This window comes from Cydia splendana, chromosome 12, assembly GCF_910591565.1.
Source record: "Cydia splendana chromosome 12, ilCydSple1.2, whole genome shotgun sequence".
In the NCBI taxonomy this organism is placed as follows: Eukaryota; Metazoa; Arthropoda; class Insecta; order Lepidoptera; family Tortricidae; genus Cydia; species Cydia splendana.
Genome location: NC_085971.1, coordinates 8,608,154 through 8,624,661, shown reverse-complemented (window position 1 = coordinate 8,624,661; position 16,508 = coordinate 8,608,154). Strand labels below are relative to the sequence as shown.

The 16,508-nt window shown below is 34.9% G+C and overlaps 1 protein-coding gene across 1 annotated transcript; it reads left to right on the top strand.

Annotated features, from left to right (window-relative positions):
* Window positions 1-6,543: 6,543 nt before the first annotated feature.
* LOC134795776 (uncharacterized) lies at window positions 6,544-8,354 on the top strand. The gene has a single exon (XM_063767712.1). The coding sequence runs from the start codon at window positions 6,693-6,695 to the stop codon at window positions 8,352-8,354; it is 1,662 nt and encodes a 553-aa protein (XP_063623782.1). The 5' UTR covers window positions 6,544-6,692.
* Window positions 8,355-16,508: the final 8,154 nt, after the last annotated feature.

Here is a 16,508-nt window from a genome sequence, read left to right as displayed (position 1 = left end):
CTTACTCTCAAGCTTTGTGATAAAAGATTTATATGTATGACATTATATTTATATGTATAAATCATTGAAAAATCCCAACTATCTTACTTTTATTAAAACTACCTTATTTTAGACAAAAATACTTTTTCGTTTTGCCTTGTTCCGAGATGTAATTGGCCATAATCGAATCGTTAAAAAAATAAATCACCGTTTGGAGGTAGGTGTATAAGTTTTTAAATTATAGATTTTTGTACAACTACTTCATATGTACCAATAAAAATAGCAGATGAGGTTAAATAATTTCCAGTTTGAGTTCACACTAAAAGTTTGGATGTAGCCAACACATTCAGCTTTCAATTACGTCCAAAATTTTGGCAACAAGGGACAGAATAGTCCAGCGGCGCGCTGGTCGAATTAACAACTTTCTATCTAATTATTGTACGAATCCAGTTAGTTCGCTTTGCTCAAAACTGTTCAGTATTAACGCTGTGAATTTAGGTGTTGATTGTCGAGTAGCTAATATAATATATTAATCATAGAATATAGTGTATAAATTATATTATAATTTATACACTATATTCTCAGAGATTTGAAAGCATACACATCCTTCTTTTTCCAAGTTGAATCGTAAAATAGATCAGGGTCCGGTTAACCCATTCATGGCCACGAACCGCCGAGCGTACACAATACGCCAGGCCACCATACAAACCGTTTTTAGCTAAAACGTATGACTCAGCTTATGGGTCTCGAGCCTGGCGCGAACGGTAAATAAATCGCCGCTTATGAAGCCGGCCAGTTGGACAGCATTATGCAACATTTTTACTAACCACCGATTTTCTGTGCCTATCAAAAAAGAAACTAATTATTGCAGTTTGTAGGAGTGAATATTTTTATTCTTTCTACAAGCTTTTAATGTCTGAACAAGCTAAGTTGGCAGCAATTTTTATAGCCCAGCCTGTGCAAGTGTTAAGTTAAACGTCATAATTTCATATAAGTTTGACATTTAAATTACACTTAGGTACTCAGCCTGTGCTATCAAAATCGCTGCCAACTTAGCTTGGTCTGATTCTATTTAACTTGCCGTGTTTTTTGTTGTTGTTTTTTGGGGCAAATCTTGGAAGTTAAATTAGACCCGTTTCCCGATATCCCGATCCAGTTCATAGCACAGTCGGTCAGGTTAGGCGGGTTCAAATTCCGGTAATCCATAGCCATGGTCACAAAATACGAAATCACTAAACAGCACAGGAGGAGTATAAAGTCGCCAACGAATAAATCGTGACTAATAATATTTTCCATGTTACTCCAAAATACATCTCTAATAGGGGGGATGGGATGAATCACATCTTGAACTCTTGTGACAAATACCTCATGAAAGATAAAACCGCCGCCGCTCGGGTGCATTCCTTGTTCAAGTGTGTCCAATAAGCTTACACATGGTCGGTCATGTATCTTTGTTTTGGTAAACGCCATTATATTAGTAACAATAGACAACTTAAAATGTATTATAGTACTTACTTTCTAATCTGCCGTAGAAACCACGATGCTGGAAAAAACTTGTAAATATTTGTCACAAACTATTTGTAATACAATACATATTAGTTAGTGGTGACTGTTTCAACCGCCTTGTTCTATATTGAAACGAAAAAAATTAACATCATTGTTAGTAGGTAATTGCCTAAGATACAATACAACAATCACCAAATATTATGACATAAAAGTACAGTGGGAGAAAATCCTCGTTGCCTTACCCCTCATACAAAACAAAATATTATTATACTACGGCTTGGTTCCTACAAATTGTTGCTTACCATCATCCAAACAGTAATCAGTTGTAAAATGGTACAATATCAAACAGCTTCAACATGAAATAAGCTTTAAAACCAGCCAATAAAGTTTATTTTAGCCTGCTACGGAAACATTAGTAGTTTTTACAAGTAGCGCCAGGCCACGGTGACCCATACCTTGAGCCCTGTCAATAACTTCTGAAATATATATATTTTTGTATTTTTTTAATATAGATCTTTCTGTTTGCTTGCATCGCATTATGTATCTAGAATTTCAGTATATTTACTATATTGCACTGATAGTAAATCAAACTTGAATATTCGAGACCCTGTTTTCATTAAAAAAAACGTGTTTATAATTTTGTATCCTAATATGCCTTATAGAAATGGTTGTTAGCTTATATGATACTTACGTTATTACATCAAATTACGTTTCGTTTAAGTTTAAATCAGAATTTATTCAGGACTCACATGTGAGTCACTGGCCCTGCGGAACTGTTTGAGCATGACCCATACGCTGAGTCGCTGGCCCTGAATGGGTTAAGCTGCCTATTTAATGCCAAAAAGTTCATTCGGAAAGTATGAACTTTCGCCTCAAAAGAAAGACAATAGTTCTTCTCACAAAGGTTTTCTCACAATAGTTCAATAGTGTGTCAGAGAGCTAACGGCAAATATTTCAAATAATATTTTGTACAAAAATGTCGAAAAACCCATTGGTACCTAGGAGTCTATAGACTGGGATCCCTTTGTTTCCCATAAACTTATTGTTTCGAATTTCGATAGTCAGAAATTGATATCCAGATAATTTATGGACATAAACATCAAAAGTCATAATTTTTGTTAAGTATAACGTTTCATAGTTTAAATGTTAGACATCTATAATATTAAACGCTATAATCACAAAAGTTATAAAATTGATGAGAATAACATTCAAACTTATATCAATAATTATTCAGAAATATTTTAAGGCATATATTTTATCGGACTAATGGTCGTTAATCATATCGTTTTAATGTCATCCCTTTGTTTCCCATAAACTTACTGTTTCGAATTTCGATAGTCAGAATATGATATCCTCTAATATTCTAATATTTAGGAGCTATAATATTAAACATTATGACTTTCAATAATTATGTCAAACAAATGGACCCCCATTTTTAATGGGCAAAATATACTGGTAACAATGGTAAATTCCAGGTTTAACCGATTAACCCCGGGTTAGTTAATGGTGCAAGTGGCCCTTAGTCGGAAGCAGCACGGGAAAGTTCTTACTTCTCTTCTTTTTTTCTTAGAAACACCTATTTAAAAACGCGGCAAGCATTTGTACTAGTATCTATTAACTTATAAAAATACTAGTCTCTCAAAGGGGCGAAATATAAATGAATGTACTTACTCCATTTGGCCTAGGTAGGTACTTTAGTTGAGTTGATCATTGGAAAAAGCGTCTTACAAAGTATACTTACAAGGAAGGGTACCCAACTGTCCGACTCCGATTTCTATATTATATTTATTTATTATATTTTTTTTTATATAAAAAATGAGTTTGTGGTGAAATGATAAAACACGTCCCCATTCTTTATTCATGTTCTCCAACATATAACGAAACCAGTAATTAATTATCATTTTTTTTGAACAAATCTCTTCTCAGAAATTAGAAGGTTTGGTAAATTTTCAGTACATTGAAGGCCATTTTCTCCTAACATGTTGAGTTTGGGCAGCTAAAAAAAAATACGTGTCCGTTATTTTAGACTATTCTATAACATATATCAAAATAATATCCTTGTTAGTGTATAGTTTTTATAAGTAATAAGAGTACCTACATATATGTATGTAACTATAGTTCCCTGTACTTATATTGGCAAAAAACGAAGACCCACCGTCTAGACTATAGCAGTCTAGTTCTTTGTGACTTGCCCAGACGTTCTATTCATCTTTGATAACAAAGGACATCTTATATTAAATTATATTAGCTGGACTTAAAATCCATTCTTAACAATTCAAAGCAACTTCCATACCAAAATAAAAAAAAATGTTATGGTTATGGCAAGTTCGCAAATGTGTTAGAATAAATTGGCTTATATACTTCATTGAGTGTTCAGAGAATGTTCTTTTATCACCTACCCTCACTTACCTTCATTAGAGGTACTACTTTGTTAAGAAGAAGATATTAAATCAACGGATCTGAAAACTTTTCAATATAAGAAACATTAACTGCTGCAAAAGTTGGTTTAAAAGATCCCAAACTGCACTCTAGAGTACAGCCACCAGATAAAGTTGGTTATTTATTTTATAGAAGTGCAGTAAAAGTGATGTGTGGAACCTATTCGAGATACAGAAATCCGTTTGTTTACCTTAGGAAGTATTTATTTTACTTGAACCAAATTTAGTGTTGGAACCACTTCGAAAGCTATAATTTTAACATGTAATAAAAACGTATTCTTAGGATGATAGGACTATACTCAACCGATTGAACTAAAATAACATTTTAAAATAACTGCCGTACTTTTAAAATAGGTATTAAAAGAAATAAAATTTATTATCTAATTCTATCGGAATACAGAAATCTCCGATTGCATTTAAAGCTTAAAAAAGACCATTACGAAAGGTTTATAGTCCAAAACCCACTTCCAATCTTAACACTTGAATCGATTGGAATTGAACAAAATATAGATTGCTTTCAAGATAATGAAAGCGGCTTAAAAAGGGTCCTGAAAGTGTCCAGACGGCATTAGAAGGTACTCGTTACTGGTACCTAGTATACGCTTAGCAATACGAATTTAAATAAATATTAAATTTTTAGTCGGGTGTTGATTTTTTTAGGTGATATAGGTACCTACGTTAGGTGTCTCGTCAGCTCGTCACTACCTACTACATCAAAGGGGCTATTCATAAATTACGTCATTTCAAATTAGGGGGGGGGGGGGGGGTCTGGACATCGGATGACGGTAGCATGAAGTAGGAGGAAATGGGGTCATTTGAAGCATGATTTTTGGATGATTATAGGGGGGGGGTCCAAAATCGTCAAAAATCGATGACGTAATTTATGGACAGCCCCAAATACATCTTAAGGTTACATTCGGATTGTGACTGCAGTAGCGATACTGTTGCGCCATAAAGGTGAGTTTCGGATGGCAACTTCAGGTACATTACTGTTGCGGAATTACAGCTACAGGGTAGACGACTAAAGTCGCCTCCAGAAACTCGCGAACTAAATTGACATGAGTTTGACAAATAAAATGATACCAGCGGGCTCAGCACGGTTCCATTTTTATCGACTATCACTATGCGCGTCCCTTTCGCACTTACATACTTGTTAGAACGTGACAGGCATGGTGACAAGGGATAAAAACGCGACCGTGCTAAGCCGCCAGTAATAGCAAAGAAAAAATAGCCAGGGGTATATATATGTCGATAAAATGATATCGATAAGTAAGATATTGCACTTTTACTACCCATGTCATAATTATAAAGGGGTCACAAACGATTTCCATTTGTATGAATGTGACGAGAAAAGTGGTTGATTCGATTGTAAGATTGTGACGTTACCGATCAAATCAGGAGAGGCGGATGCGAAACTGTCAAATTTCAATGTTAGTATGCAGGTTTAGGGGCAAGCTGTTTATTTCAAGAGCTCGCGGTTGTCGTCATAAATCTAAAATTGGTGGTTGAATTTTATACAATGTGGCCGGTAGATGAGATTGATCGATAATTAAAGTCAGACCAAGAAAAGTCTGCAGCAATTTTGATAGCCCACGCAGTGCAACTGATGTTTAATACGTCATACTCATAGAAGTTTGACGTTTAAAATAATACTTGCACTACTTGGGCTATCAAAATCACTGCAGACTTTTTTGGTCTATATATTTAATTTCACAAACGGGTCTACCGCGATATAATTTCATTGTTTTTACCTTTAATTCCGACGTTTTTTGGTCTAACTGTATTTAAATTCTGACCTAATTGTCAACTTGAATGTTCAGTTTAGGGACTGGTCTTCTTTACAATCGAAGCAATAGGGATCACCGAGACGATTTTTTTTTTACGTCCACACCACACAAATTGAATGAGAAATCTTATCTTACTTCCCCGTATGGGTCGGCCTTTTTTTGTATTTTGAGCCAAAATCACTGTTTCTATGTTGTGACCTACAACTTGATACTCTAGCTGTAAGTTTTCCTAACTAATAAAATAAAATAAATGTAATAAAATATTCATTTAATTACCTACAATATGTTCATCCAATATCCTTGTATCTATCTATTACTATAAAATTGCACAATTTTCGAAATACCAAGTAACATTTCTAAAATAACTTACAGATACATTTTAACTGACCGCGCAACAGTAGCGCCGCTAGCGGTGAATATTCGCGATATTATCTAATTCAAACTTTTTCGAAAATATCGATATGAACAGCACTGGCCAAACTGTGGTATCATTTGTGCACATTGACCTGTCAATTTAGTTCGCGAGATTCTGTAGGCAACTTTAGACGCCAGCGCTGTCACTGTCAATTTCTTTGAAAAAATGAGAGTGACGTTCGTAGCCGCACCTTGAATATTTAAAAGGTGTTATCGTATGCAATATTTGATGAGAATTTTATCGTAACATCTCTATGTTTCTTAGATAGGTACAGACCTACATAAATACATAAACTATCTGAAGAAAAAACAATAAAATTGGTGTTGAAAGTATTACTAAAATAACTTCTAAAATGTCAATATGAACCGAGCTCATTTTAATGTAATACCGAACTCTACATTACTATTATCATTTGTCAGTATTATGCCAGTCAAGAGATAAACTTTTTGATAACGAATCGAACCCCAATGTTATCACAAGCGTTGTCAGTTTATTTCACAAAGCTGGAGTGTTTTGTTGTTTCTGTTTAATTGTAATATTGTTTGTGTACTAGTAAAGTGAGTTAAAATGGGTAAAGCAAAATTAACTACGGTTTTCGAAAATCTTAAATTTGATGAAATACAAATGAACACAAAGTTAGCAGTAGAATACATTAAAACAAAAGAAGGTGTATTCCGTAGCTTATACTTTGAGCCGGAAAAAACAATAAGTAAGGTTGATTCTTATTCGAACAATATAGAATGTGCAGATTCATCTTCATTCCTGCTACCGGGTACTTCAACGTTATCAACTACAGAGTCATGGACAAATATCACTGAAAAATTAAAAAAGTTGGCTACTAGAATTAAAGAAAGATCCAACTTGTTCTGCCAACTTGAATGGTTGATCCGGCGTATCCCTATTGAGAACACGCAACATAGTAATTTGATTATGAAAAACTTGCTTCATGCCAGTGCAGATTGGAAAGCGGCTTACATCGAAGAAGGAGTTATTACCATGGCTGACAACACTCCAATGCTGATACTTGGTTTTGTAGCTCAAATATTCAAAACTTGTGATGACCCAATTATTTTGTCGACGCCACAAACCGCTGTAGTGTGTCATCTCTTTACCGAACTGTGTCGTGAAGTTGGATGGAACGTGCGATTAATACTAATAGATCAACTGAACAATTTGATGGATGATAACAAAGTATATCCAAATCTATTCAACAGTCTATTGCCCGAAATTACTGGGATTATTACCGAACAATCTGACTTGGATTCTGCTATTCATGATTTCCTAAATGCTGAGCTACATCCGCTACCGCTTACACGTCTCCTTGTTCAAGAAAATGTTTTTGAAGATTTTAAGACTACTTTAGATTGGAAATGCAAATTACGTCCTGAGGAACCCGGACTTAATATGCAAGAAACAGTACAAAAATGCTCGAATTCATTTAGATATGGTAATAAATTATTTTTAGTAAATTATGCTGGATGTTATCATAGACAGGGGTCAGAGCAAGTTGTGTTAGTAGAAGCTTTTAGAAGTGTCAAAGAATTGCTGTCACTTGTTCCGAAGTACAAACAACTATGCTTATCAATATGGACTGGCAGCGTTTCAGAAGCCAATGAAATTGCTCTACACGTAGACGTTCCAATTATATGGGTAAATGATTATTTCAACTTTACTGGATGTGACGAAATCAGTAAAACGATCTATAAGAGAATAGATTCTGTGAATGTGACGGTTAAAGTTAATAGCTCCATTGTTAAAATGCTAAAAATACAAGGACAATGGTTGAAAAAAACTTTCACCGAGCGTTGTGACGCTGTGCTGAAAGTAATCAAAAGTAAAGATCTCAGTTTTGGAGATAAGATTGAACCTGAAATACTGAATTGGAAAATCAACAACTTTATCTCTATCAATAATGATACGATGATATTGGGATTTAATGTACCTGATGAAGTAGTGTTATACAACACATTTGGAACTGTAGCAGTGCCGTCCCCTTGCTTTGATAACATTATTAGGGCACTTATAAATGGGAGTGCCGTAATAATTGCATCTACACCTAAAAACGAGGAGGAAATTTTTATTTCATTTGAAACAGAAGGAATACCTGTAGCTTTTGCAGACGAAGAGAAGACAAATGAGTTAGATGACATTAAGGTGCCTCTTGGTGATAGTTGGTGCTTCCAAACAAAAGTTATTTGGACGACTTATGGAACAATATTTGCAAACTAACCAAAACAAATTTTCAATAAAATGCACAAAACAGAGGCTATGGACCAGCGTGAACCATCCTTTACGTTATAGGTACGATTGGGAATTCTATGAAGGGGATTATTAAAATTAATTTATTATTTGTTATTTTTTCTTACATCTAATACCCTTATAATTATTAAAACAATATTTCCTCAGGTAGATGTAAAGCCTTGACTTTATGACAATAAATATACCTATATAGTCTGCTATTTAAAAGTTATTGACTGCTACGTACCTAACTAACAATTTAAAATGAGTACTAATAGAAATATGGCTGTGTGAGTGCTGTGACCCACCTTATAATTTTATTTTGCGTCAGAGACACGCACATGTCGTAATAATAGAGTGCGGCAAACAAGAAATGCATTTTTCATTCGCTATGGCGATTAGATATCAATTTCCGTCTATAGGTTGGATTATATTCAATATTATTATTAATTGATTATGATTATAACTAGAAGTCATACAAGGTTAACGTAATGTTTCAGTGCGTCAAGGATTGTGTTTGATAGATTTTTTTTTGATATCGGTATATATATGCAGTTGTACTAATAGATTCAAGGGCTAGAAGCATTGCTTTGTTTGGAATTTTGCATTCCAAATTTGATACACCTCGCTCGAGTTTTTCCTACAGATTAAAATATTAAATATATTAAATATTAGGGAACATCTTACACAGATCAACCTAGCCCCAAACTAAGCAAAGCTTGTACTATGGGTGCTAGGTGACGATATACATACTTATATACATAAATACATACTTATATACAAAGATTACAACCATGACTCAGGAACAAATATCTGTGTTATCACACAAATAAATGCCCTTACTGGGATTCGAACCCAGGACCATCGCCATTAAAACAAAAAGGTGTTATAAATTTGTTCCATCTCAAGTCCAGAAGTTTATTGCAAAATTTAAAAATAAGTTCGTGTCGTCATGCAAAAAAATAAGAGTTATGAAACTGCCGGGAGATTTATCGCCGAGCCTTATGGCGCTTCTCGGGGAGTTACAAAAAATTGACCTAAATCCAAGTAGCAACTTCATCTGGAAACTCGACTTGGATACCTATTTAACTTAAATGACCAATTTACTACGAAATGAATCTAAATCTGATAAGCGGAATGTAAATTATAGAGAAAGAGGGGAACGCTGTCGCCCATTGTTTTATGAAAACGATCTAGTTGAATTTGTGTCGGCTCAACAGATTGCGCGTTCGCTACTGTGTTAAATAAAATACCTAAGAGTATCATAAAAATCCCGTCTCACCCTTTAAACTGCCGCAAAATTATTGCTAAAGCTACGACAGAGCCGAGGCATTAGGAAAGAAATAACTCTTTGGGAATGTTCACCAAACAGCCCATAAGACGTTTCCGTGCGTATTTCGCGTAATATCGGGCCCTCGCATTCGTCTCCCAATATGTTCTCGGGCGTAGTGTTACGAGTTTCGTAATTTGATTCTGCTGAAATATTAACTGAGAAAATTTACACGGAGTGACAAATGGGGCGGGGTGAAGCGAAGAAGGATAATGGCTACATCGTGGAATCTGTGAGGAGTGCGAGTACTTACAATGATTATTCTTACTTGAGAATCATTAATTTAGTTTTCAAATTTAATCTAGTTTTAGTGATTTTGATTTTTTACACACCAATTACATCTAGGTATTCTGCTAATGTCCAACACTTCATTTATATATAGCTCGGTGCCTGCACTTACAATTGGCATATATTATGTCTCAATAATATACATCAATGGGGCACTCCCCATACAAAAGTGCCCATTCTTTTTAAATTACAGTTTTGAAATTGGGGAGCGAAGAGGCAAGTAAAAGTACGTTCGATGATGCAATTGTAACTATTTAATAATGAGGTACATAAGTAAATTACGTGGATGGTTCAACGATACCCAGATAAGTTTAGTTGGCTGTATGAATGTGAGTTTTAGTGTTTATACTTACTTCAAAGGCAAAGTATCCGTAGAATAAGCTAACATGCTGCCTGAAACACAGGAAATCCTAATTCAGTTATACCAGTTCTAATTATAATAGTAGTATTATAACAGTTTTAATTATAGTTATAACTTGGCGGGGGCACTGCCGTGCCCCCAGATTATAATAGTAGTATTTAGATAGTGACTTTTATCTCTCTGTAGGTACCTACTGATTTTCTTTTCCGCACCAATTGTAAGTTCCTGTTTGGCCCAATGGTTGACTGGTAGAGAATGGTTTATGGCATTAAGTCCACCATTTGTACTTTACTGTATTATGCAATAAAGGTTATAAAATAAATAAATTAAAATAACAATTCTCAGTCTTTAAGAGCAATGACTGTACAATACTTTTTTCAATAAATTATTTGTATTTGTACCATATTATTATTAGCATAATTTCGATGAGTATAAGTATATTTTCTTTATAATGAATGAAGTCGAAAGTATGCGTAGTCACTGAATGATATATCTACTAGAAAATGACTGACGATATATGGCTGCAGTGGGTCTCCGGAGGAAACCGCTGTCAATTCAGCCAACGTGGGCAATGCAATACACATGCCATTCATATTTCAACGAGGTACAGGTATAAGCATAAAGCTTGCTAAAGGTAACGTATGTAGGTACCTAGTATTATGACACATTTAGCTATTACTAATAGTCGGTCATACTAAAAGAGGTTATATCAAAAGGATTTAATCACGTCTACAATTACTACTAACAAATAATTCTGTTTTGGACAAACAGTTTGTATAAATGTTTATTTAAACACTATAACAATAATATTACAATTGGTAAATACACATATTTTGGCAATTACGAACATGGACGCAAGATTGGAACCCATTTACACATATAAAAGTATGAAATTTTGAAAGTAGGCAAGCTTAAGTACAGGGCTTTCTTTGGCGCAGGTACCTTAGAGCAACATTTCTATGATATGACAAAAATCAAGTGGTTTTTCCAGGATCGATGGTCCCAATCCTCAACCCTATCAAGCAGTCGCTTTAGCGAAAATAACAGGTATCAATAATTTATTGCTATCCTATTATGTATGTTTGTTAAGTTTCTCAACTATATACGTATGTATATCTCAGTTAAGTGTTAAATGAGACATTCAGATCTCATTTATAAGCGTTGCCTGTGGCCGGGAGCCGATTTTGCATAGCAAATGACCGCCGAAATCCAAACTAATCCAAATAATAGAAGGAGATTAAACCTCAAACGCACGCACTCAAGTTATACGCGGGATGGATGGAAAATACTGGCCTTACTGGTCAGTTACACTTTAAAAGATTGGCTTTAAATAATTTCATCATCATCATCAGTATCTCAGCCGAAAGACGTCCACTGCTGAACAAAGACCTCCCCCAAAAATTAATTATAATACTTAAAATCTTTGTTATAGATATTTCGATATCTGAGGCTTAAAGTAAATTAGGAAATAAAGCGATATTGATATAACTATTAGATTACATATATCGTGGGTTGGGTATAAATATATTTTTTATGACCATCTCATAAGTATGAAAAATCTAAGAAAACATGACGTAACTTTGGATAATTGCTTACGAAAACATTTAAAAATATGTGAAGTCGACCAAAAAGTTCTTTAACACAAAAGGCTGCTCAGTAACAAAAGACATGTCCTAAATTAGTGTGTCAAAGAAATGTTCTTATACAGCTTGTAGCCAAATTGCTCTCCTTTGACGCAATGTGCAAGGAATAGGTGCAAGATTATTACACATGAGACTAGCACGATATTGCAATCTCAGTTGCATTTCCCGTCAAAGCACTTCAGGATTGATATTAGAGGAAAATTCAATTGATATAACTATGAATAAATTATGTACTTAACTATTTAGAGGATGAATTTTTTTAAATATTTCTTTAAAAGAATCTTTTGTTGACACACTTCAGTGTTTTTATTAAGGTTTGGTTTTCGTCTGTTCCAAGTGTCTCTCTAAAATATCCATCATCGTCCGATTATAACACGTTCTTATATCAGTATTATATTTTATCTTTTTGCTTTTAATTTGGAATATTGCACCATTAAGGTGCGTCCACACCGCAGTAGAGCAACATTGAGCAACACTGTGAATTACACACAATACACGGTAACAGTTACTGTTGCACAGCGCTCAACGTTGCTTCACAAAAGTTAACTGGCGGTGTGGATCACCTCCAACGGCCATTGTTTTGCTAGTAAGTATAAGCAAATCTAAAAATACCTATCTAAATATTTTACATCGGATATAAAGCGCAAATTATAATGATTTCAATTTGCACCTCACCGTTGCTTGTAATCCAGGCGTGCTTAAATAATATTCGACCCGTTAGGCGTACTTTACCAATGAAGATTGTGTTTACTACACTGTAAAATTATCCTAAGCTGATACTTCGGCTATAGGTAGGTACTTTTGGAGTTTCAGCTCTTTGTGCAGACTATTATGAGGATGTTTATTTCAAATGGCACAGTCAAAATCAATTAAATAACCTAATACTTACCTACATTTTAAATACATAGGTAACTGCTAGGGCTCGGTATCCTCACATTGATACTTAACTTTTTTAGCTTCCTTATCAAGAAATATTTGTTTACCCGCCAAAATTAAATTGCTTAATCACAACACTCTAGTAAAAGGTTTAATGAATTTTTAAATCGAGCGTTTTGCAGTGCCGACAACTTTAATTAAAATCGCAGCTAGCATGAAACGGCGACGATTTCAAAATAACTCGAGGGAAAAACGTCAATTCGACGATGTTTTCTTGTCCTCGTATAAAATGTTAATTCTATTTTGGAATGTAAACTTTATTAAGCTAATTATAAGGTTGCTTTTGCGATTAGAATGTGGAGTGAGATAAGATATTGGGTAAAGTTCCTGATCAAATGCTCCCATTTAGTTTTGTTTCCTTCGGCGCAGCTGCTACAGAATGCTGCAAGTGCTTTCGTATATTAGCAGATAATAAATAACAGCCGTTTCGAAGGCTAGAACTCTGAACTGAGTTCGAGCTACACTTTAAAAATACTTAATTAATATACCATTCTGTTATCCTTAAACTGAGCGCGAACGAACCTTGAATAGTTAATTTAATTTTCAAGATTCCTTTTCGAGAGCTATCCTAGGTACTTACGTAACATAAAAGGCAATAATTGCTATGGAGAAATTGATTCAATGACTACTTACTTGTTAACTTTAAGTAGGTCTACTAATTACTTATCACAAATACGGGATACCCCTTTAAATTCGCAACTCAACTACTACACCCCTATAGAAAATCTTTTATCGCACCAACAAACCCGAAAGATCACGGACAAACAGTACCCTAGGGACCTTAAAAAACAAACCTCAGTACTAGTACAAAACCAATTCAAAATTAATATCAGCTATCCTTATCGCACACAAAGGGCTGCACTACAGAGTAAGAAAGTACAAGTAAGTAATATGTTTTCAGTATAATTTAAATGCGTTTCAATGTGCAATCCAGAATAGAATCCCAGCTCCAGGCGCCATGACAATGTCCAAGCGCTATTTACTTTATGAGACGACCGTTAAAGCCGGCCATCGGGATTCACGGACCGTAACACTTTACTGAATTGCAGCCGCATACTAAAATAATGAGACCGAATACATGAACGTAACGAGAGTGCCGACGAAACTGTATTGCTTAAAGGCAACATGTACACTGAACATGTGGGCAGCATGGCTCAGTTCTGGCCCCCTGCTGCATAGACACAGTAACATATTATGGAATCATACTCGTAAGTATATTTAATGTAAGATGACACAATGCATTAGTTGCGCGCTCGTAAACTCTACTGTACATTATAATCATTTATTTATTTAATCTTTATTACACAATACATGAAGGTACAAATGGCGGACTTAATGCCTTATAATCATATCAGCTATGAACACGGTTATCGAGGTAATAAAACCGATAAAACAAACGTTGGCTCTCATTATCACGCAATCACGTCGATATTATATTTTTCTTTCTTGAACTTTTCTCGGTTATTTTTAATGCCATGTTATACGGGTAAATCGTCGTAAACGAATAAAGGTGACATTTGGATGTCAACTGCAGCTGTATTACTGTTATGACATTACTGCGGTGGCGTTCGTCCTTCGCCACAGCATTTACTGTCACGATTAATAACGTTTCCAATTTCCTACATGACAATCAACCGTCACTTATTTCATCAAATAAATTGACAGATATGGCGGCGGCATCAACGCCGCCACAATAAGGGTAACATTCCATTTCTGACCGCAGCTGCACTACCAGTACGAACGCGTCGGTGTTATTGTCAATTTCCATAGAAAAATGAATGGTAGTGCTGCTGTGGTTAGAAATCGACTGTCACCTTAATATCGCATCAGCATCAGTCATGCAGCAGCTGCAGTTGACATCTGAATGTCACCTTTAAACAACCGAATGACCTGTTTAAAAGATTCAACTGAACACAGATAACAGAATGAATTATGTATATTCATTTGCAAAATAATGTTATCAGACTGAAACAGAATATCTATTTCAATTTAAGATAGTATAATATTGTTACACAAATTACTTATCTAAGTACTCGCGATGAGGTTTCTTATTTCAAAAGCTTAATCAGAGACTGTAATAACACAAATATTTAAGGGATTAAGTAAATCAGATAAGAGCGATACGGGCTATTAAATTTAACCCTTTTCATTATAATCTAATATTCATATACGTAAATATTAAATAGGCAGATGATTGCGCGGTTCTTCAGGGCAAAAAGGTTCAAAGCATTAAAACGGCCCGTTTATCCTGGATTAAGCGGCTAATTAAGATTAAGGCGAGTTTCACGGAAATAACTGACCAAGAGCAAGTCTGACTTTTGAATAGAGGGTCGGGGGGCCCACAGTGTGACAGTGAAAGTGTTTTCATATTATACCTTTTTTAAACGAACAATGTACATAAGTACATATAAAAATATATATAATATAAAATATAAATATTATTTATATGCTTGTACCTACAATATATATATATATATATATATCGGGGATCTCGGAAACGTCTAACGATTTCGATGAAATTTGCTATATGGGGGTTTTCGGGGGCGAAAAATTGATCTAGATAGGTCTTATCTTTGGGAAAACTCGCATTTTTGAGTTTTTATATGTTTTCCGAGCAAAGCTCGGTCTCCCAGATATTATTTCATGATGAGAAGTAGTGAGTTGTTATTAAGTGATTGCGTTAAGCTTATTAGGTGACATTTATCGATTCATTGTCAGCCAAATATTTAACCCTTAAACAGGCTGTGTATATATAAGTACCACATAGCAAAAGATTTTTTTTTTGGCGAGCTGAGTAAATACAACGACCGCAAAATGTCATTGCCGTAAAGTCTATTAAGTGGGTTATATCGGAACGTAAAAAAATGACAGGTGTGAAAACAAATTTCTTTGAAAATTTAGTTGTCAAGTTCAAATCGACAACAAATGGCAGTTTTTGTACGTTTCTCCCGCTGTATAAGTTCGCTACGCCGTAAAAAAGTACTGTAAGTATTTTGTTTTGTATTTTTATGGTAGATTATTAGATAATGTATGTGTAGTAAGTCATAACTTACCTTAGTTATTGCTTTCTGATAAAATATTCGATCTAAAAGTTTGTGGTTCGTATGAACCCTCTGCCCGTCTGGGGCACGTTCGAGTGGTTTATAAGTTTAGTGGCCTCTGCCCTGCAGGGAGTTTACATGACATTTAAGGGTAAGATTCATTACTATGAATGAACCCTCATAGTACAAAAGTAATATATTTTCCTTTGGTTTTTAAATTAAATATTTATTCAACGGTCAATCTTACGAGCCATGACATCCGTGCGAGCCAAGAAAGTGCTGGCAGTTAGTGCATTTTGAGACGCAAGTGTAAATGTGATGTGCACATGACTTGCCCTTAAAACTACTCTGTATGGCTAACAAGGCAGTGGCCATATAAGGACCACGTAGCACCATTGGTCACGAGCAGGGGGCATATAAAAACCACCGGTTTTTTTATTGAATTAGGGGTAGTAAAAAAAATCAAGAAATTACTTTTCATTTTAAGCTATTACCTACCCGAATCAGTAATCAAAAGTCTAAAATGCATCAGGCCTGTTTAAGGGT

Bases quoted from the DNA above. Each gene is read 5' to 3' on its own strand.
- LOC134795776 (XM_063767712.1), top strand. From the start codon at position 6,693: ATGGGTAAAGCAAAATTAACTACGGTTTTCGAAAATCTTAAATTTGAT.